Genomic DNA, 20,744 nt, shown 5'->3' with positions numbered 1-20,744 from the left:
AACCTGCTTTCTTCTACATCCACTATTTCCTCATGGCAGGATGACTGGAAGGCTCAATCTGTAGATACAAGTCAAATTACTCATTTTTTTCTTTGACAGGGTTATTTTCTTACTGCACATGGTAGTTAAATGCAGTCTCCTGTATTAAAGCAGAAATCTCATCCAAAGCAACTTCTTTCTTTGCCTTCTTCCAACCTCAAATTGGAAAATTAGACTTCCACAGATCCTTGATACCTAGTTAGTTATAAGCTGAAGGATTAATTTGAACGCCTGTAGAAACGCCATAAAGAAAAGGTTCATTTACTAAACACTGAATAAGCTTGCAGGGCAGAAAGAAAAACAGAGTTCTTTGCTAGGGAATAACACCTCCAAACAAACTCTAATTTTTAGACCACAGGTGCTAACCAAGAACTACTGGAAGACTGTTTCATGACAATTTTCTTCTCTGTTGTAAGATATTTAGCATCTCAAATGTTCTTCATGTCTATGGCTGAGTTTCAAGTAACAGGCAACTACAGAATAACCGTTTTGTATTTTACCTCTGAAAGCATACTCCCCACCCCCCCAAAAAAAAGGGAAAAAAAAAAAAGAGAGAGACAAAGAGAGACAAAAGACAAACTTCTTTCTTCTCATTACTCCCTTGTTCCTCCTTCTAATAGACTTTAGCAGAGCAATTTTTAAACCAACCATATTTTGAAGCACATTGCAAAATTCATCTTCTTCTGGACAGCACTCAACCTCTCCTGGAATCAACTGCTTCTGCATAATGACATCTTGCCTATTGATTCCACCTGTTTGCACAGAATAACATGTATCTATAAAACATGCAGCAGCTGAAAACAGTGCCTCCATTACAACATTCACTTTCCTCTCAGAGGCCCTACTTGAGCAATACTAAGCACAAAAGATCAACACTGTGTTCCAAAATAGTTACTATAGTAAAAGCAGGTCTTTCTCCAAACATGTAAAAATGGAATACCCAAATGAGGCAATAGTATTTAAGACACCTTTCTCATAGTTGCCTTTTATTAAAAGTATCCCAGCACATCCTTGATTATGCTTTACAACCAAAATGTTTATGTTTTTTCTTAGTGTTCCAGTGCCTTTATACAAAAAAGAAATTTGCAGTGGTATTAAAACGCCCTAAAATCTGGAATTCTTTTCTATTGTAGTTCAGATCCAAGTAAACATCACATTTCATGCACAAATTATTCTTTACTAACCTTACCAGAATTTTTCCCTCCTCCCACTCTCCTCATGGCAAGTAAACAATCATGTTATCACCTAACATACCCAGGAGAATATCTCATAATCAAGAGCTATCTGTTTATAGGCTAAAAATCCTGATTAGCAAACAGGTTTTGACAACTTGCATCCATCTACAAGTTAATCCACAAGGGCTGCCTAGATGTAGCTGTTGCTGAAATAGTTAATATTCCAAGAGAATGATGATTGAATCGGAGCTGGACAGAGAAGTCCTTAAGAGTCACTGAATAAAAGGTGGTGTATACACATCTCAAAAGTTCTATGCATTTTACTGACTTCTGAGTTCTCCAGGTCTTGAACTAAGGTATTTACAGGCTGAATTGGTCTAGTCTTGAAACTACGAGAAACTGTTTGTATACCTATTATGCTAGTTAACCAATATTATCTAAACCAATGCATATAGTGAAATGCTGGCTGCATTAAATCTAATTTTTCCCCAATTAACTTTAACGAGATAAGAGTTCTCTTAGCAAAGGAACCTTTAAAGGAAGAATCGTCACACCAGGTAACTATGCTAGTCTTACCAATAGCCTGAAAAACACCAGTGATAGCATTTTGCATTAAAACAGCAAGTAGGAAGAAGTTCTACATTTACTTAAGGGATCCTTCTAGAAAATAATACTACCATTCATTTATACAAAGCAACAGGGTTAGTTTCTTGTAAACTTGATTCACCTTCTACCTGATACTGTAACTGCATGATTCTACTTGATATATAGTAAGTGCATGCTGGAACAAGGTAACTGAACCTATCATTACAATTTATATTGCACATCTAACTGGCAATATTTAGGCAACAATTCTTAATTACTAATATATTAAACCCAGATGTTTCCATCTTGTAACTGGCCAATACTTCCATGAAGGTCCAGTTGCTTGAGTTTAATCACTGAAGTAATTGAAAGAGAAGATCGATGCAAAGACTGCAACAGCAGCTGCTATTACCACACCTAAAATAACAAAGGAAATGCATTCAGTGAGTGGCAAGGGCAGCACAGTCAACAGCAGCTAGGGTGTGGAGGGCAGGGTCCAGGTGAATGGCAAGCAGGAGGAGAAATAAAAGCCACCCCAAAAAACATCTACCACTGTGAAGCCTAAATCTACAGCTACGATGTCAGATAGTTAAATTATAAAAGCTCCACATGACATTTCTAATCAGAGCAGGATTCTTCCAGAAATCCAGATGACCACATACTTCTGTAGTAACTTGGCCATGTCCTGGCCCATAAAATAACGCACTGACTCTGCACTACTGCTTAATTCTAGGAATCAGGCTAGGAAAAATAGCAAAAATTTTAAGCTTTAAGAAACAAAAGCTATTAAGTTTTTTCTTGTCTGTGTTGCACTACATCTACTCTGTAAGTCTTTGTAGCACAACAGCCATTTTCCTGTTGATTAACATGCTTGTTACTGATGCAGCTGAGAAGATGACACAAAAAAACAGAACACCTGAGTGATGATTCAAGGGAAAACATTTTTACATCCAAAGCAAACACATATTTACTGCTACTACTCTTTAATCTTCCAGTTACCATGTTCTACTTCTAAGCATTAATAGAAAACAAAAGTTACTGTTTTGACGACTGAAGTGTATTTTAATATGAAAAGACAGTCAAAACTCACAGCAAAGAGAACTGTACTAAGTGCAGACAGACATCTGAGAGCTGGACTATGGAGTATCATGGAGAAGTTGTATTTGAAAGAAGAGTTCTGCAGCTGGTGTTCCCTGAATTATTGAGGCTGACAATTAGCACCCAAGCCCATATGTATTTGTCAGCTTCTGAAGATTTGTGAGTCACTAGCCGATTTACGGATGCCTACTTGACAAAGCCATTCAACTGTGTTGTTTTTTTTTAAAATACAGAATTATAGAAGTGGTGGCTCTCTAAAAAAGGAATAAAGCTACATGAGCCTTTTGTATTGACTTGTAGGCTAAACGAATGCAAACACCGGTTTTGTTTCAAGAGCAGGCTGTGGTTCTTTCTTCCCCAGAAACACCCTGCACCTACAATACTGAAATGGGAACTCATTTTAGAAAAGTATTGTATTAATCTCACCAGTTTATTAATAATGCTGTGGAATCTAACAGTACTGAAAGGGGCCATTATAATTTCTGGATTGCCATAGCAAAAATCAGGGAAGTAACGTACCCATATTTTGCTGAAGTTTCAACAGCAGTGTTGCTTTTGTCAGTTGTTGCTGTTGTGTGTCATCCGTGTTGTCAGTAACTGGACAAATATCAACTGCATGGAAATCAAGTGAAGAAGTAAATATCAGGTGAAAAGCTAACAGTTGTGTCTTACAGTTGAATTAATGCAAAAGGCCAAGAACTTCCTATCAACTTTATAAAGTACATTTATAGTAGAAAGAAGAGTTTATTGCAGTAGAAATGGTACAGTAGCAACAGCATAGCACTAAACTATTCCATATGGCTGGACAAGAAGAAATAAAGCGAAAAAATAAAGCGAAAAAATAAAGCGAAAAAATAAAGCGAAAAAATAAAGCGAAAAAATAAAGCGAAAAAATAAAGCGAAAAAATACATTTGGGAAGGAGCTCCTCTTCCAAAACTCATTTTCCACACCCTGCATCCAGAGTAACATATCCAACCCCCTTTACATAACCTGAGAAGAATTTCACTACTCTGAGCGGGAACCACCAAAATGAACCATTAACCACCTTCCAAGATCAAAGTTTTTCCTTCAAAGCCATCTGTCCAGAGTTCAGGCTACATGGAGTGAGCCCAGCATCACCTCCCTACCCAACAGCCATAGATGCTCTTTTTCAAAGCACAGAAATTCCTTTTTGAAGATCTGCTAAAAATACACTTGTAGAGCAGGCATAAAGGACACATTCCCCTTTGGAAGTTACTAAATCCTTAGACTGCTCAGCCAGGATGTGAGAGAGCTTGATTCTATTTCCAGACTGATGGGATTCAAATCTGTATCTATTTCCTTTCCAAAGATTTCCCTAATCACTTGGCTATATCCAGCTTGTTAGAGAGGGGGAGGAGAGAAAGAAGGGGATTAATCTTAAGTCCTCTAGCTGCACTTGTTCATGTATCCCACATAGAGCAAGCATGCTTTGGACTACCTAGTTCAGTGATAAGGCTACTTGATGGTGGTAGGCCAAAGGTCTTCAATTTGCATTCTTGTTCCCAGGATAGTTTGCTAAGGCATCACTTGCCAAAAGTTCTGACTACAATTCAGTAGCTACTATTGCAAACATCTTCTGGACAAGTAAACAGTAGGAGAAAGTGTTTGTGCTATTGCAGTGAGATCTGGATGTCTTCGGAAAGAACAGAATGGGCATGCTGAGATAAGAAAAAAAGCCTAACAGATTGTTCTTGTCCAGAAGATGAAGAAGAAAAACCCACAGCAGTACCAGATATCAAGTTTTAGCAGCCCATGGAATACTGATCTAAATGAAAACAGATCTCCCATTCCCAGAGTGGGGCTGTCAATCACCTATAAATTACAAATTACATAGTTGAGTAATAAGGCACACCCCTTGTATGACTCATACGAAAATGATTCATGGAAAAGTACTTTCTCTATCATATCATTAACTATGGGGGAAATGTATAATCTAGATATGTGATCAGAAAGGTTGCTTCTGTCATCTAAGGTGAGTCATGTGCATGATTGTCTTCAAATTCTTTTTAAGTCAAACTTGCACAAGATCTGTTGTTACAAAAAAAGCACTCAAGCTAGACATTTAGGATCTGTCTTTAGCCATTTTTATCCTGAACCCACTGACTTTGTATACGATGTACTACAGAAGAGCAATTAATAACTGTCTGATACAAAACTTACCAGGCTAGAAAGATACATAGATATACACACAAATATATATGCACACATTAAGCATAAACATGGCTTTGAGATCTCCCTGCAAGCTGCACATACATGTAAAATAAAAATAAGGACACAACATTTCAATGCAAGGGGTGCTTTTTTGAAGATAAATTATCAAATATCTCTGAAGCCCACTGGTCCACAATGAGGCCGTAGTTTCATCATTATTTTTTCTGTGCAAAGGAAAACACACCCTTATCTGCCTAAAATATGAGCAGATATCTTCAACTACAGTAAATGAATTATTAATTGTTGCAAGATAGTTTTTTAAGTAAGTACCTTAACTAGCACAGTTAAGAGCACCACATTCTCTCCACACTACAACAGTTTTCAATTCCCTAAAACAACATACCACTTTTAGAGAAGCTGACCACATTTCTTGGGTCACCTCTGAAGTCTAGATCCAGCAGGTTTCCTTCTGCTTTACTTTTAATGAGCAAGTAGGATAGTTTGTGCCCTCTAACTTTATGTTTCTTTGCACCTTCGTAAGAACTGTTGCACATTTCTGAAGGTAACTTTTGAAGCTGCACATCAAGGCAGCAATGCTCGCTTGCTCAGGGGAAAAAAAGAAAGAAAGAAGAAAAAAGAAAAAAGAAAGAAACACCTTTGAAACATCTTTAGTTACCAAAGGCATTTTTGTCATTAAGTTATGGAAGACTTGCATGTGATGCAGCTGTAGTATAAATCACACAAAGAATTTTTAAAAGCAGATGCTTTCTCGTACCAATTATATGAATCCTTAATTCTTCATTAATTCTTCAATTTGTTAACAAAGATAGGGGAGCGATTACCACTACTGAAGTCTTATTTATGTTTATCCACTCAGGGTATTTAACACACCACCACCACCACCCCCTGTACCAAGAAGGGGCATGGATTTAGTAACGCCGATCATAAAGGCAGAGCTATCAATTGCGTGTATTAAAACACTAAATACCTTGAAGCTACAATGTTAGAGCTATTTATATCTTTCAATTATAAATAGGTCAGGTTTTACTTCCTATTTTCCATGTAACAGTTTTAAAGCATGACCCAGTAGTGACCTCACTGGAGAGTTGTACAAGGAATCAAGAGAACAAAGCGTAGGAGACAGCAGCAGAGGCCATACTAAGCACACGAAACTGACCTTCTCAAAATATCTTTATTTCATATGTTTTGACTAAAAGCTGCTTAAAAAAATAACTTTTGGCTGTACTGATTAGATCCTCTTCTTCTCAAGTGCATGTTTTAAAGAGCAACAAAAAAAGAAATTATTTCAAAAGCCTGCTCAAGTTCTTGAATTTTAAACAATTCTTTTTATCAGCAAACTTTCCCCAGAACTTCACTATGGATAGCATTTCCACTTAATTCAAGGTTGGTGCCTAAGACCACAGGAATCGTGATACAAACAGAAAGGCTAATGTCAAAATTCACTACAAACCAATTTTTACACCATTACTGAATATTGACTATTATTAATAAAGATAATGCTAAGCTTTGAGAAACAACAAATGCTACCCAAATTGGAACAATGCACTGAAGAAGCCTTTACACAAGGGAAACCCCAAACTCTCATTGTGTCACAAAAACACATTTACAGCAATACTTAAACACTTCATACTAAAGTACCAATAAAAATCAAATTGCAAAATTAATGCTTTTCTTTACAATGCAGAACACTTTTCTTACACAGTTAACAAGTCTAATTTCTAAAACAGCCTTCCTGGCATCAATAAAAGCGTATACATAAATCACAAGTTACTAACGGAGTAACAATGATTACCAGAATCTAACACTGTTGTGCTGAGAGCATTATTATCATCATCGCTACTAACAGAACCCATTTTACGGACAAATTTCATGGTGTTCACTGGGACAAGGCCAGACTCAGTTTTTACCAAAATCCTCTTTGTATGTTTTCTTTCCTTTCCTCTGCTATGCACTTACTTAAATTTACATTTTTTTTTAAAAAAGAAAAATAAATCCCACACTCCTAACTCTATAACCAGCAAGCTACAAGAACATACAAACTCATTTTGTGAGCTACCTGGACATCATTTTACGCCTATTAATGGCATCAAATCTTTGTGATGTATTGCTGTTAGTCTAAATCATGCTTTCTTCCTACCTCCAGATCATACATCCTTACACAAGCAATGAATCCAAACTGAATCATCTTCTCTTTCCCTCCCACACCTTTCTCCACTGTTACAGAAATATTAATTTGCATCCCTAAGTTATACTAATTCCTTAAAGCTCAGTAATAATTAGCTTTAAGATTATAAAAGTTAATCTTATAATGCAAGAGAGATTTTTATTGGCTTTCCTGGTTTTGTTCAGGTTCCTGAGCTGTGTACATCTTTTACTTCTTGAGATAATGAATCAGATTCACTGCTAACAGCTTTAGTTAAAGCCTGGGAAAACTGATCAATTTAGAAAGACGTAAGAATTTATGGTTAGCTCTGAAATTAAGAATTTTATTATAAACCTGTAACCTGCAGCTCATTCACATTTATGAGGCAAAAAAGGGAATAAAAGAAATCTCTTCTGTAAGATCACAGGAAGTATCGTTAGGAAGCATTTCAACTACAGGTTTGACTCCTACATTGAAATCAAAGTTGTATGGGAAGAAAAAAAACCACCAACAGGAAATGATATAAACCAGAAATATTCAGAAAAAAGTCAGTAACTAGGTTATAGCAAAATATTTGTATTAAAACAAATATAAAAGTCTTATAATCAGATCATAAACTTATAAGACATGCAGTAGAAAAGGAAAAGCTCTCTCTATTTTCTTCCCATTTTGGGTGAATCATAAAATTTCATTTATGGGCACTGCATTTGATACATAAATTAAAACACTCAGAACAAAGAAAGGTACTTTGTACTTTTGAAAGAGTCAGGTTTTAGCATGACATCTTCCTGAAAGACACATTAGACTATATATGTATTTTTTTAATATTTAGTGATAAAACAGTAGATTTGACTAAAGCTCTCAACTTCTTATTCTATGTAGTATCAGAACTACTCAGCATTTAAACCAGCAAAGTTGAACTACTAAAAAAGTAATCATAATATAAAGCTTTACAGGGTTTTTTTACAGTTTATTTGCTAATATACGATCACCTTTAATTCATGTGCAGTGTAATGTATGCTAACCTTGTTAAGCCATATATTTATGTATCTACTGTAGTTCATGAGCTGCAACCACGATTGCATAGATAATGCAGCGAAAGAGCAAAATATCTGAGAGAAGAAAGAAAGGTCTGTTACAAGTCAAATACAAAAACTGCAAGAACCCTTACCACTTTTCACAAATATATTTAAGCTGTAATTAGATTGATATAAACCCTTAGAGCTTGATATGAAGTAAGCCAACTTTAAGCATATCCATATCTGGGTAAAACTGGCCTATGCCATTAGTCAACATTTTTGTAATCCATGATGCAGTCTATCCTGGTTCTCAGATACTGTATTTACCTGTGTTAATTTCCTCTGCTATATGGATATCTTCAGCTTGCACACATTGATCTAACATCTCAACAAAACGTTCCTGAATTTCTCCAGTGGCCTCATCACCAAACTTATAATCACTGAGCATCACACTGGATCCAGCAACAGGGACAAACAGTCTTTGAGGTAAGACATGATACTCCCTCTCAAAACCTGAAAGAAAAGGGGAAAAAAAAACCATCCAAATAAAAGCCTTGCCAGCTATGGTAAGATTCCTTATTAATCTCTGATCATAAGATAAAGCTATTGCAAAAGAACTGCTCAAGGTTTCTGTGTAAAAAACCTGTTTTCAGGCATGGCTTGTTTCGTTGTTTCTGTTTTATGAAAGTTTTGGCTGCTATTATACTGATTTATATTCTTACATTAGTCTCTCCAGAAATACCCGAGACCTCCAAAACAGACCATAAAATGTTAAACAGAACTTTTTTCATGTTTAGAATGACTAGAAAAGAACTCTAGGAAAGACTGCACATAAGAGTGTACACAAAACAGCACGATTTCAACACCACAAAGCATTGAAAATATTTGGCTGCTTTATGCCATAAAGCCACAAAGTACGGGTGCCACCTAAAGAGGAAATGGAAAACTGCATGCAATTGAACACAAGTTTAAATCATGCAGGTTGGATAAAGCCGGCTAACACCAAAACAAACCATGTTATCCTAAAGTAAATAGTAATTCTGAACATGAATAATTTTTCCTTACACAATCAGCCGGTTTCCATTTCTCTTCTATTTTTTCTAAAATCACTACCGAAGATAGTATCTTTTAAAAGGCTTTTCTTTTATATAAGATCTTCAAATCGATATTTCAATTAACCAATAATATTTGGTTTAAAAAAAACAACAAAAGAACAAGAAGATAACTTGATACCATTGCAGTGACTCAAAGAAGTTTAAAGAATCACGCAGCATGAGCTAGGAGATCTGGTCTCAGCATATAACCCCTTAGTTTTTAATATAATCATGATAGGAAGTTTTATTTTCATCAGATCAATTTGCATTGTGTTCTGGCCGCTGCATGGTGCTCTGTTAAATTCAAGCTAATGCAATCCAGCAGTTATTCACGGTGCTGAAATAAGATCTATTTCTTTAAAAGACACAAAGACTGTAAAATAGTATTTGATGAAGAGAAAGAAGTCCAGGGGCAGAGACAACACAAATTATATATTTGTACAGTTAGTTAGAAAAAAAATAATCAGGATACTTCTGCACATAATAATCACCACATACAATGCCATAATTAATTTAATGGAGATGAACTATTAAACTTCAAAGCTCATGTCCACTATCATTTGTAACATAGGTGATATAAGAACATGGAAGGCCATGCCCAGCTGGTTCTTTTAATCCTACCAAGTTTTAGCATACTTCAATATTAATAGGAATACCGTACAGTGATTAAAAAAAAAAAAAAAACCAACATAAAAATGTAAAATGTGCAAGTTACAGTTAGAACTTCAGTGACGGGAGTTTCAGCTACAGTATTTTTAAAAATTACAAAATTTCTGATCAGTGAGAAAGAAGCTGAAATTGCATTTTCTGGTCATGAGAACTGAACACAAACTTTGTATGAAAACTGGGATGCCAAAGAACCTTTCTGCACTTGACAAAAATTCTCATGATTTAAGAAAAAGTCAAGGCTGCCAAACAGAAATTATGCTATTTGCTTTCTATTCTGCTCTAACCAAACTGGAACTTCAGTACCCTAGCAGAATTTTCTACAAGAACCAAAATTCACTGCAAATGTAAGCTGGTTTTTCTCTGAATTCCTACTTTTTTTGTGAGGTCCTTCATTTATAATGAGATCTTCAAATAGTATTTCACAGCGATCACTCAATGTGTTTATTATGTCTCTTTTCAAAGCCTGCAAAGACAAAGCGAAGACATCAGTAATATAAAAGCCATTTGCAAAGTTTTTGACTAGTAAGAAACAACAAAAGAAGTCCCTTATAGGGTTTAACCCATGTTGAAAGAACAGTTTTTCCAGAAAATAAAAACTCTAAAGAGAATTTTTATAAGTCCAATAAAGAGAAGCTAACATCAAAAGAATTAAAAACAAAAAAGAAAATAACAAAACAAAAATTAAAAGCTGAGGAGAATGTTAGTATTGTTAGAATAAGAACTGACAACTTCTAGACATTACTATTAAAATAAAAACAAACAAAAATAATCACAAGGCATTGACTCAATAACAGGAAAAAAAATAACTGAACAAATAAATCTGTATTCTCCCCCTATACATACAAAAATATAGTCTGTAACCTTTTCTTAATTTTAAGAAAATTTGTCACAGCCTAATCACTTTGACAATTTGTGTAAAGTTTCATCATGGAACAGCCTTAGCAACAGGACACATGCCTGCTAAAAGTGAAAAAGGAACTGAATCAATCACACACACACAGATGGCTTCTAAAAAAATCCATATGTTCAAGGGAATGAACATCTTAACACCAGTTTAGACCATGTCATTTTGGCAAAAAAAAAGCAGTATGACAAATTTCTTGTATTTCATAAAAATGTTTCTGATTAACTAAAAAAACTTTTCACTACCTGAATAGCTTCTTTAACTTTTGGCTTGTTGTTATGTACATAGGCTCTGCATTTCACAGCACCTTTGAGATTTATGGAACCACTGCAGACCTGGACTGTAGCTGTTGATCTATGACTTGAACCCTGGGACTGAAAAATAAACATGTTTGTTTTATCTTGTTACATAGGCACTTGCAGCATGAGTAACAAAAAACAGAAGTAGGAAATTAATAGCATACCTTAAGATGTTTACATATAGCCTGTTTTCCCTCATAATTAATTTTTTTTTTCTTTTTTTTTTTTTTAGTTTTGTTAGTTAAGACTGAAAATCTCTCTCCTTTTCCATTATGGAGAATATATATACTTTTCCAGACATTCCATTTCTTGCAATTTAAATATTTGTGTCTATGAGACTTCTATAACTTTTCAGGCAAGTAGATTGTGGCTAATTAGTATTGCAATCTATAAATATTTTTAAGATTTTTTTTTTAAAAGATGAAGTTTGTATTTTTACTATATAGTATGCATAACCTGTGGTATCCTGAGTGTCATCTCATCAGTCAGTACTAAATTATAAATGTGGTCATATTTAGAACTGTATCAAACTGTTGCCTAGAAATATTCACCCTAATTACCAAAACAATTACTGTGCTGCATGAAGCACTCTAAGACAACACCTGGAAACACAGGGATGCATAACTTCCACATAAACTGCGCAAACTATCTCTGCCAAAACAAAAAGCTTTCCTTTCTGAGGCAATTAACCATTGGACCAATGTAACAACAAAAGAAGCTGAGATACTCACCAAGTCTTTAAAATGGCATTTTATACATTTCTGGAGGTTTTGCTAAACATGACTTTAGAGAATCCAGGAACTACCTGACAAAACTGTATGGCCTGTGTTGTGCAAGAACAAAACAATGCCTGGACGCACTTAGGACCTAGACTGGTGCACCTAATTCAGGGTTCAAGTCAGCATAAACTTTGATAGAGAGGAAACTCCTGACACAGACCCAACAGCTCCAGCTTACGATTCAGCTCCCAGGGTCTGTACCTTAATCCAGAACTAGTGACTGAGCTTCTGATGAAATCATTCAAGTAAATGTCCATAGCTAGCCATGGCAAGCTGAAGTGTGGGGGTGATTCTGAACTTCAGAATGATGCAAAGTCACCTTGAAATCAATGTACGCAGGTATGTACAGGTATCCTACTATCAAATGAATTAGTTTAAAGGACTTTACTTCTATTACCAGTTTTTCAAATTTTCCTTGCAGCTGTACTGTGCAATTCTTAGACAACGTGGTTATCACACCACAAGAATTTTTGAACACACAAAATATGCAGATCTGTCCACAATCAGTTTCACAGTCAATATCCATGGGGGAAAAAAAAAAGTCTTAGGATTAAGTAATCTGGATTTCTAGACAATAATTCAGAATGCTATTTCATTTTTTATTCTATTTTATAAGATAACAGCGAGGTTATACTTTACAAACCACTGAATACTTACCAGCTGTGTCAGAACCTTGACATCAGAAAACTGAGTGCTGGACTGAGTATTTCCTCTTAACTTTTTCTGAGGGAAAAAAATTCTTTGTGTCATGAAACAAGAAAAAAAATATCCCAAATCAAAGTCTCCTCACTATGGTATAAAATGTGTCCTAGTTCACAGCTTTTAAGAAAGAACAATGGCATATAGAAAACAGCCATGAGAATATAAATACAAAACTAAAAGGAGATGAATGTATCAGCCAAACAAGGTGCTTCCACTCTTTGTTAAACATTTAGACATATGTAGGTCTTAGAAATCTTATCACCTACATTCACACCTTACTCATGTTGTTTACTGAGGAGATAGCACATAGAAAAATTTTTAGTCAAACTTCACATATAATTATTGCATTCACATTGCCAGAAGAAAAACAGGCAATCTGCAGCAATGAAGATGGGAACACAAGCAGTCCAGCGTATTAGTTACCCAAAATAGGCCAATTAGATCAACAAATGTTGTACAGAAGACATCTCAGTCAATGCTTTATCACACTGGAGGTTCTAACTACACATCTAATAGAGTTCAATTCCTTGTTATTTGGTACTCACCTGCCCTTCCAGTAGTTCTGTATCATCATCTTTAATTTGTCCATTGATCAGAAAAACGCTGTCTTCTATCTGTTTTGACCATCGATTTAACCCATTCTTTAAAAAAAGTGGAAACACAAAAATCTCATAATAGGTAAGAGAATTTCACTAAAACAGTTGGACAGTATCATGCTGAAATTATAGACAAACATGTTTCAACAGTTACTCAGAGAGAGTTTTAAAGTCTCTGAAAAATCTGTCTATGTTTTTCCAAAGCTAAATCTTAAAACCAACAAGTTCAAAATATATCCATTAAGAAACAAGCATTTTAAAATATTCAAGTGCTACCCCAGGGATCTGATTTTTGTAGAGGGATGCAGACTACTGACAGTCAATTCATATTAAAAGCACCCCTAAACTCTGTTCTAATTGGATGTAAACTTTCAGTAAGTGAAGCAGGAGACTTTAGTTGGAATACTCATGACAACCGCCAAATAATTCTGAGCAAAGGAAACTGCCACACTAAGCACAGCAGAAGAAAAGCCATCCACATTTTTTATACTATGAATGCTTCATAGTAACTTCAAATTACATTTAAAAGAGGAATAACTGCCAAACATTCTCCGCTGATTAGTCCTACTCCTCTACTCACACTATTCAAATCTTTCTCTCTCATTTAATTTTCAACACAAATAGTGTAGATACCAACCACAAAACTGGTGCAGCCAGTTAGTTACCTTGGTATTTTTCTCCAAGTCATGGTTCGGTGAAGTAGCAAGAAGTGGAATGTGAATATTAACATTTACTGTACAGTTCAAAGCCAACCAGGATGCAGACAGAGCACTCTGGTATTTCCAATCTGCTGGTTTAGGTGAGCTCTGAGAACAGAAAAAAGCAATAAAGAGTCTATACAAAACACTATATATCTCAAATAGAGATTTTTTTCTTGAAACTTTGCTTGTCATGCATTAAAAGCTGTACAGACAGGATTATGAGCTTACCTTTGGATCTTGTACATCATAGGTTCGGCAAACTACTCTTTGCTACTTAAAGAAAAAGATCCAGTGAAAGGCAAAAAAACCCGAGTAAGAACAATTCACAATTAACTTTGTCCTTTACTTTACTACTGAAGAAAGTTCTCACCTTTCAATAGTGTAAAAAAAGTGGAAAAACATTTGACTGTAAACTCCAACTACCATAGTGATGCTATCCCATCTCTTACAAATATATTAAGATCAATAGGTATTCACAGGGAGAGCCACCAATGCACCAATTTGTAATTTGTCCTTGTCTCTCTCACTTCTCCAAGGAAAAACCTTGCTTTCTCTGCTTGTATTATCTCATTATCAACAGACCCAGCATTCTTCTGCAGCACTAGTACAGATCCCACATGCCCACTACTTCCCCACTTCCATGTAGAATATCATTGGTAATAGCAAGCTCAAGAAGCTATACAGTTTTTTAGATGTTATCTTAAATTTATGCAAATCAAAACTGACTGGGGAATGCATAATTTGATGCCACCACACAAACAAACCTAACAGTAAGAAATTATGAAAATTTTGCAAGGATAAGAGGGTCAATAGTCTTACTCATGGGTAATCAGAAAACTTCATGATTTCAAGTTACTGATCTATGCCTATCTGAACTGAAACAACTTCCTCCTCGCAATTTATCATTTATTCAGAAATAACTACAGAAAAGAGGTTGGGGATAGCAGTCTCAATCAATAAAGCTTGTTTATAAAGGATACTTTCTTGTAGCAGAACAAATTTGAAGAGCGGCTCTTTCCGAGACCTCCTCCTCAGCAGGTTTCCAGAGTCTTCTTTTAGTCAAGGACTTCTCCACTGAGAAGATTAGCTAAAGATGAAAAAAGTATAATGGATTTTTTCACAAAAATAATGCATTATAATTTCTGGAAAATCGTCTTGTACTGAAGTTCTAAGTCCAAGTGATATCATAATTATGTATAAACAGGAAATACAGCTTCCATGTCACAAAATGTCATGTTAGAAGAACATTCAACAAAGACTCATAGGCAACCACTCCAAAGCGAAAGTCACTTGTGAAATCTTAATTCAGCTTCCTTGTAAACCAAACCAAGCAACACACATTCACATATTCAACTTGTATGCTTTTCTCCTCACATAAATATTACAGCTTTATATCTATCAGTTGAGGATCAGGAAAGACAGCTGTGCAAAATAGCTACTAATTAAAAAAACAAAACAAAACAAAACAAATTTTAATTCAGCAATCACTGATCACCTGGACACAGCTCACCTTTTTTTGTTGGCTGCTAGTTTCAGTAATCACAACTGAGATGTGATTGTGTTGCACTGCCAAAACTGAATCTTGGACCTTAAGCTTTAGAACCTACTTATGTTTAAATCATTCATCATGCTTACTTTATGAAAATGATAAAATGAACCTACATCTACAGAACAGAAACTCAATGTGGCACTAGATGCCCCAATACTGAAAAAAAAATGCATTTTACATCTATCAGACAGTAGCACATTCTAAGTAGTTTTTAAATATAACCCCCCACACCTAAGTCAAATACTACTAGTTCTATACAAGATATCCATTTTAGAGGAATCAGAGCTGTAGATCTTTCACTACTATAAACATCTCTAATTCATTCAGACAAAAAAAGCTAACATGCTACCATTACTAGTAATTGTGCCACAAGGATTTAGTTTAACATTAACCTTGAAGATGTTTTCCTTAAGCCCGAATGTCCACTTCCAGTAAATACAATAAGATTTGCTATTACAGTAACAAACATCACAAGAAACAGAAAGTTAGCAAATACCAGGTGTGCTATAGTCCCATAGGACAGCAATTTCTGATGTTTCAGTCTCAAAAACATACCTCAAACCAGAACATATGTGCTTTTAGAAATAAAGCAACAAAACAACCATATATATTCAAGTCAATGATAGAAGATTACTCAGCTACACACCCAAAGATATTCCTGTCTTTCTACCAGGAAGTCTACTTACCTTGCGCAAAGCATTTTGACAATCTTTTGACAGTTCTGGAGTTGCAATAATAAATACACCTAGAACTAATAAGCCTCCAGGAAGCATTCTAGAAACCTAAAAAAAAAAAAACCAACAAAAAAAACCCCAAGAACATTAATAGGAATCAGAAATCTAGCAAGCATGTAACTTGATATATCAAAATTTTCTAATGACGCAAGTACGCATCAAGAGAAGAAATGAATTAAGCAAGACTGTTCTTCACTTATATGTTCCTCTGAAATGTCTAAACACATCTTGAAAACTTTCTTGCTTCAGTCCTATCAAGTCTCTGTTTCATCATGAACTTTGAAAAAAATACAGATATTTTGGTTTAAAATAACTGTGCCTAGCATGGTTAGGAAGGTTCTTTTACTTTGAGAAAAAGTCTTGAGACAACACAAGTGATGAGGTAGTTTTTGTCGACCTTACTTCCTTTCTATTCCTCCCAAGCCCTTCATTAATTCACACTGTGCTACCTGACTGGCATGTGTAGTTATCCATTCTTCATCGATGGATGCCAGTTTTGAAGGACTGATGTTGTCTTCCTTCTGCTCTTCCTTTGGAGGCGTTCGAACAGCCTGAATTACGTAGTCTCTTTGTGGGGAACACTGTCAAAAACATCAATATAAGCAAATATGCCATGAGGTTGATATCAAATCTGAGACTATACTGCATAACATAGTAACTGCAAGGGCTGCTTTATACTAGGTATTGTTAAACTCTGTAGTAATCTGTTGCAAAAATAATTCCTTCATGTTTTTTTTTGCCTTTATGCCTTGCTTAGTGATAAGTTTTATTTTTATGATTTTAATCTCTTTTCTACGTGTTGTATCTTTCACAAAATGATTTTAAAAGACTTGAGTAGTTGGCTGACACTGCAAACCCTCTGGAGAAGTCTCTTCTGGTCATATTACCACCCTCCTGCATCATACAAGCTCAGTGTGATGTTAATAGGCTTATCCCAGATGATTAAGGCCAAGGGGGTTTTCCCCTATTAACATGAACAAATAGAACAGACTTCAAATATTACACACTTACCTGCCCTATTAACAGGCCAGTGACATAAGGCTTTAATTTTGTGCTGAGGTCTGAAAGATACTGCCCAATAGCTTCCTCAACAAAGTAAGTTCTACCCATTACTGCAGGTTTTAGACTAAGTATTGTAGTTTCAACCTACAAAACAAATAACGTATGAAGTCAGAGAAAGTATATATACTACACTGGTTACATGAAAATAAGAGTCTCGCACAAAGATGCTGAATGGATTAATACTTTATCTATCAACAAAGGCTAGTTAAGTAGCTTTATGATCTGCAAGTTTGATTTTTTAAATGAAAAACATAGTTCTCTATACTAGAGGAAGTATGTGACCCTTATTTGAAAGAAAGCTATTTTAAATACCTGCCACTGAAATGACATGGCAAGTAATGCAAACAAATGCTAGGAAAAACATGTCTTCAAGCAACAACTTCTTGCTACATCATGTTTCATCAGAGGCCAGACAGTAAAGTGCGTGTTTTTGCATTCACATTCCTCTTTGAGGGACTTGCTAAATTCCACACTTGTACTTAAACATGCCACGCACATTTTTCATTCCAATTCCTAAGGCATTAGAAGTACAGCATCTGGGGACTATCCAAAAGGCCATCCTTGCAGCTCCCATCAGTAGCCATGTGAAGCCAGGGCATGGGGACTGCCACTGACACCCCTCCCTTCCACGCAGACCTATTCTGAAAACTGCTTTACACACCGAGGACTTTCACAAAAACTAAATATGAGAAAGCAAAGGGTATTCTGAGTCTCCGCAAAGGTGCCTGCTGGAGAAAGCTGCACAGGGACGGCAGAGCTGAAGCTCCGGACCAGGGCCAAAAGCACCTCTGCACCCGCACTGCAGCCCGGCCCACAGCTCGGCGGTGGCTCCCGCGCAGCTCCCCCACCGCCTCGGGCCGCCCCCAAGCGCTCCCCGCACTCGCCTGACGGCCGCGGCCGCCGCCGGGTCCCCAAGCTCGGCCGCCACCACCTCAGCGCTGCCGCCACTACTGCCGCCACTACTGCCGGCGCCGCAGGCGAGCACGGGGCCGACCCGCGTCACCGGCAGGCGCCGCTCGCGCCCCGGCGTAGGGTGATGACGCACAACAACCCAGACCCGAGCGCGGGAAAAGGGCGCGCAGAGGGAGAGCTCAGCGCCAGCGCCGCCATGCTTTGAGTGGCAGAAGCTGTGACGCCTCCTCCTGCATCTCCCGGGCGCGCAGGACGCCTTAGAAGGGCCAGCGGCCTCGTGGCGAGCTTCGAGACGAAGCCTTCGAGACTCCTGTCTCAATTTTAGCCGCCTTCATGTATCAACCCGCAACTCTAGCCTCACTCAACATGGTGGAAGGAATGGCCTTACCGGAAACGGAAGTGCTTAGTGGCGCGCCGCTCCTTGCCTGGAAAACTACACTTCCCATGATTCCGCGGGGGGCGGCCCACCTGCACACGCATGCGGCAATGCGGCGCCTGCACCCTTGGGCGCGTCGCGGCCGGTAGTGGTTAGGCCGGAAAGCGCAGCGGTTGCTTCCAAGATGGCGGCCGTGCTGCAGCAGGTCCTGGAGCGGGCCGAGCTCTCTAAGCTGCCCAAGCCGGTGCAGGGGAAGCTGGAGCGCTTCCTGGCCGATCAGCAGAGCGAGATCGACGGGCTCCGAGCCAGGCATGAGCGCTTCAAGGTGGACAGCGGTGAGTCTGGGGAGGGGGAGGCTGGAAGGACGGGAACGGAGGTGAGGGGGCAGCGGGAACGGGGCAGGCCCCGGGCTGCTCCGTGCGGAGGGGGCCGCGCTGCCCAAGGGCTGCGCGGTATCCGCTCGTCCCGGTGCTCGGGCAGAGGCAGCGGGCCTGCGGCTCGGGTGCGAACGGGTGGGCTGGGGTCGGGCCGGGTGCCCCCTCCTCCGCCGCGCGATGTCGCGGTCCCTCCTGATGAGAGGAGGGAGGGATGGAGGGAAGCTTGGGCCTGACGGGTCGTTGTTGTCTTCGAAACGCTTTCGGGGGGTGACCTGGGGCCTCTGAGGTGGGGGTGTGCGTCCTCTGGCTGCGAAGGGGCCCTGAAGTGGGGGGCATGCCCGCTGGCTGGGAAGGGACCCTTCAGTTGAGACCTGATAGGGTTTTTTCTCTCACTTTCGCTTGGCAAAAGGAGTCTGATTTTTTTTTTTTTCTTTTGCAAAGGACTATTCAGGGTTAAAACTACATTCGAAATGAGCTTAAAGAACAGCCTTTAATCACATTTATAACAAGCATTGGTATGCTTCAGACCATGCTTTGATCCTAGTTGTGGCAGAGAAATAACGATTCGTTTACCCAACTCTCAGATAGCCTTAGGTTTATACTTTTGCTGTTAAATTCCATGTTGAAGACCATAACCTCTCCATATAAAATGTTCCTGATAGAATCAACGTTTTTATATTGATTTGGAGGTTACTACATCACAGAAAAATAATACCAGTAGGGAACTGGAGTAGAGATGACAGAAGAATGTAGATGAGTGTAAGCGCTGGGCAGGCTTGTGAATATGAGTTAATGTATCGGGTAGGTGACATACGTCTGATGTAAACTTTACTTCCACCTTTCCTTCAACCTTTCTGTCTCTTTCATGATAAAAATCTTGCTAAAGTGAATTAATAAAGTGTACTGTAAATTAAGGTAGCCCACTGATTTAAGCAGGTTAGTCTCTTTCAGGTCCATTCTTCTCATATATGGCTGGGGGGGGAGCATTATTTGAAATTGTAAGGTATGATAGGAAGCATAAGATGAATAAAAGTTTTTCAGTGCTTCCTTAGAAGCCCACTGTGCCTGAGAGTGAGAATAGTTCTGCTTTTACTAAGTATTTTACAGTTAAGCTCTATGACACAGTTACTGTTTCAGATAACCAAAATTTAGATCTAATTATTTTTTTCAGTGCTATGGGATATGCAGCATAGAGCACAAGAGTTCATTTTAAGAAGTGTTCATTAAGAGTTTTCTAAATCAAATCTTTGATACCTAGGGTTATGTGGATTTTATTGTATGTGTATAGAAATATGCTACAGGTAAAAGAAGTTTTAAGTTGGTGAGACCACGCTGCATAATTTGCTGATAAAATGCTCTCTAGCTACATCAATAATGTTACAGAACTATTAGAATTAGTTAGGCTGTTAATTTATGGATCATTGCTGGAAACATACCACTTTCCACGCTAACAAAAGTATTTTAAACAATGTTAACTTAATGTGGAAATGTATCTTTTTTGCCTTCAAAAATACTTTTTTCTCCAAATTCTACTGTAGTCTTATTATTTTTAGATATTTTCTTTATAAATACTGTTCTTTAATAAAGATGTCCATTAATAAGGATCCTTGATAAAGGTGAGAAAGAAAAAGAAATGTTTATTAAGTGAAATTGAGATAACATTGTTATTTTGCAGAACAACAGTACTTTGAAGTAGAAAAGCGTCTGGCTCAAAGTCAGGAGAGACTTGTAAATGAG

At 37.5% G+C, this 20,744-nt stretch overlaps 2 protein-coding genes across 2 annotated transcripts in view; one reads left to right on the top strand and one right to left on the bottom strand.

Annotated features, from left to right (window-relative positions):
• Positions 1–634: 634 nt before the first annotated feature.
• On the bottom strand, positions 635–18,300 carry LOC104840025 (chromosome unknown open reading frame, human C1orf27). The gene is made up of 14 exons (XM_010580699.1): positions 18,261–18,300; positions 17,292–17,430; positions 16,730–16,861; positions 16,233–16,328; positions 14,978–15,084; positions 14,226–14,262; positions 13,962–14,102; positions 13,246–13,341; positions 12,656–12,721; positions 11,166–11,294; positions 10,389–10,479; positions 8,581–8,766; positions 3,417–3,509; positions 635–2,216 (listed from the first exon to the last, which is right to left on the bottom strand). Exons 2-14 carry the CDS (start codon positions 17,388–17,390, stop codon positions 2,149–2,151), a joined length of 1,341 nt encoding a protein of 446 aa, XP_010579001.1. The 5' UTR covers positions 17,391–17,430; positions 18,261–18,300; the 3' UTR covers positions 635–2,148.
• Positions 18,301–18,786: 486 nt separating this feature from the next.
• The window catches only part of TPR (translocated promoter region, nuclear basket protein), a 44,321-nt gene continuing 42,363 nt past the window's right edge, over positions 18,787–20,744 (top strand). The window contains 2 exon segments of the mRNA XM_010580698.1: positions 18,787–18,965; positions 20,683–20,744. The exon segment at positions 20,683–20,744 is cut by the window's right edge and continues 9 nt beyond it. Of these exon segments, the coding sequence (XP_010579000.1) occupies positions 18,815–18,965; positions 20,683–20,744 (213 nt within the window). The 5' untranslated portion in view covers positions 18,787–18,814.

The sequence above is a fragment of the Haliaeetus leucocephalus genome, unplaced genomic scaffold, assembly GCF_000737465.1.
Source record: "Haliaeetus leucocephalus isolate CR32 unplaced genomic scaffold, Haliaeetus_leucocephalus-4.0 Scaffold730, whole genome shotgun sequence".
NCBI lineage: Eukaryota > Metazoa > Chordata > Aves > Accipitriformes > Accipitridae > Haliaeetus > Haliaeetus leucocephalus.
Note: the sequence above shows the minus strand (reverse complement) of the source record. Positions and strands in the feature narration are given on the sequence as shown.

What these genes read in the sequence shown, in the direction of transcription:
- LOC104840025 (XM_010580699.1), bottom strand. Translation starts at nt 17,390, where the DNA reads ATGGGTAGAACTTACTTTGTTGAGGAAGCTATTGGGCAGTATCTTTCA. An exon ending in CTGGCCTGTTAATAGGGCAG is followed by an intron (nt 16,862 to 17,291) that starts GTAAGTGTGTAA and finishes TGTTTTTGACAG; the next exon opens with TGTTCCCCACAAAGAGACTA. An exon ending in GAAACTTCAGCAAAATATGG is followed by an intron (nt 2,217 to 3,416) that starts GTACGTTACTTC and finishes TTGTTATTTTAG; the next exon opens with GTGTGGTAATAGCAGCTGCT.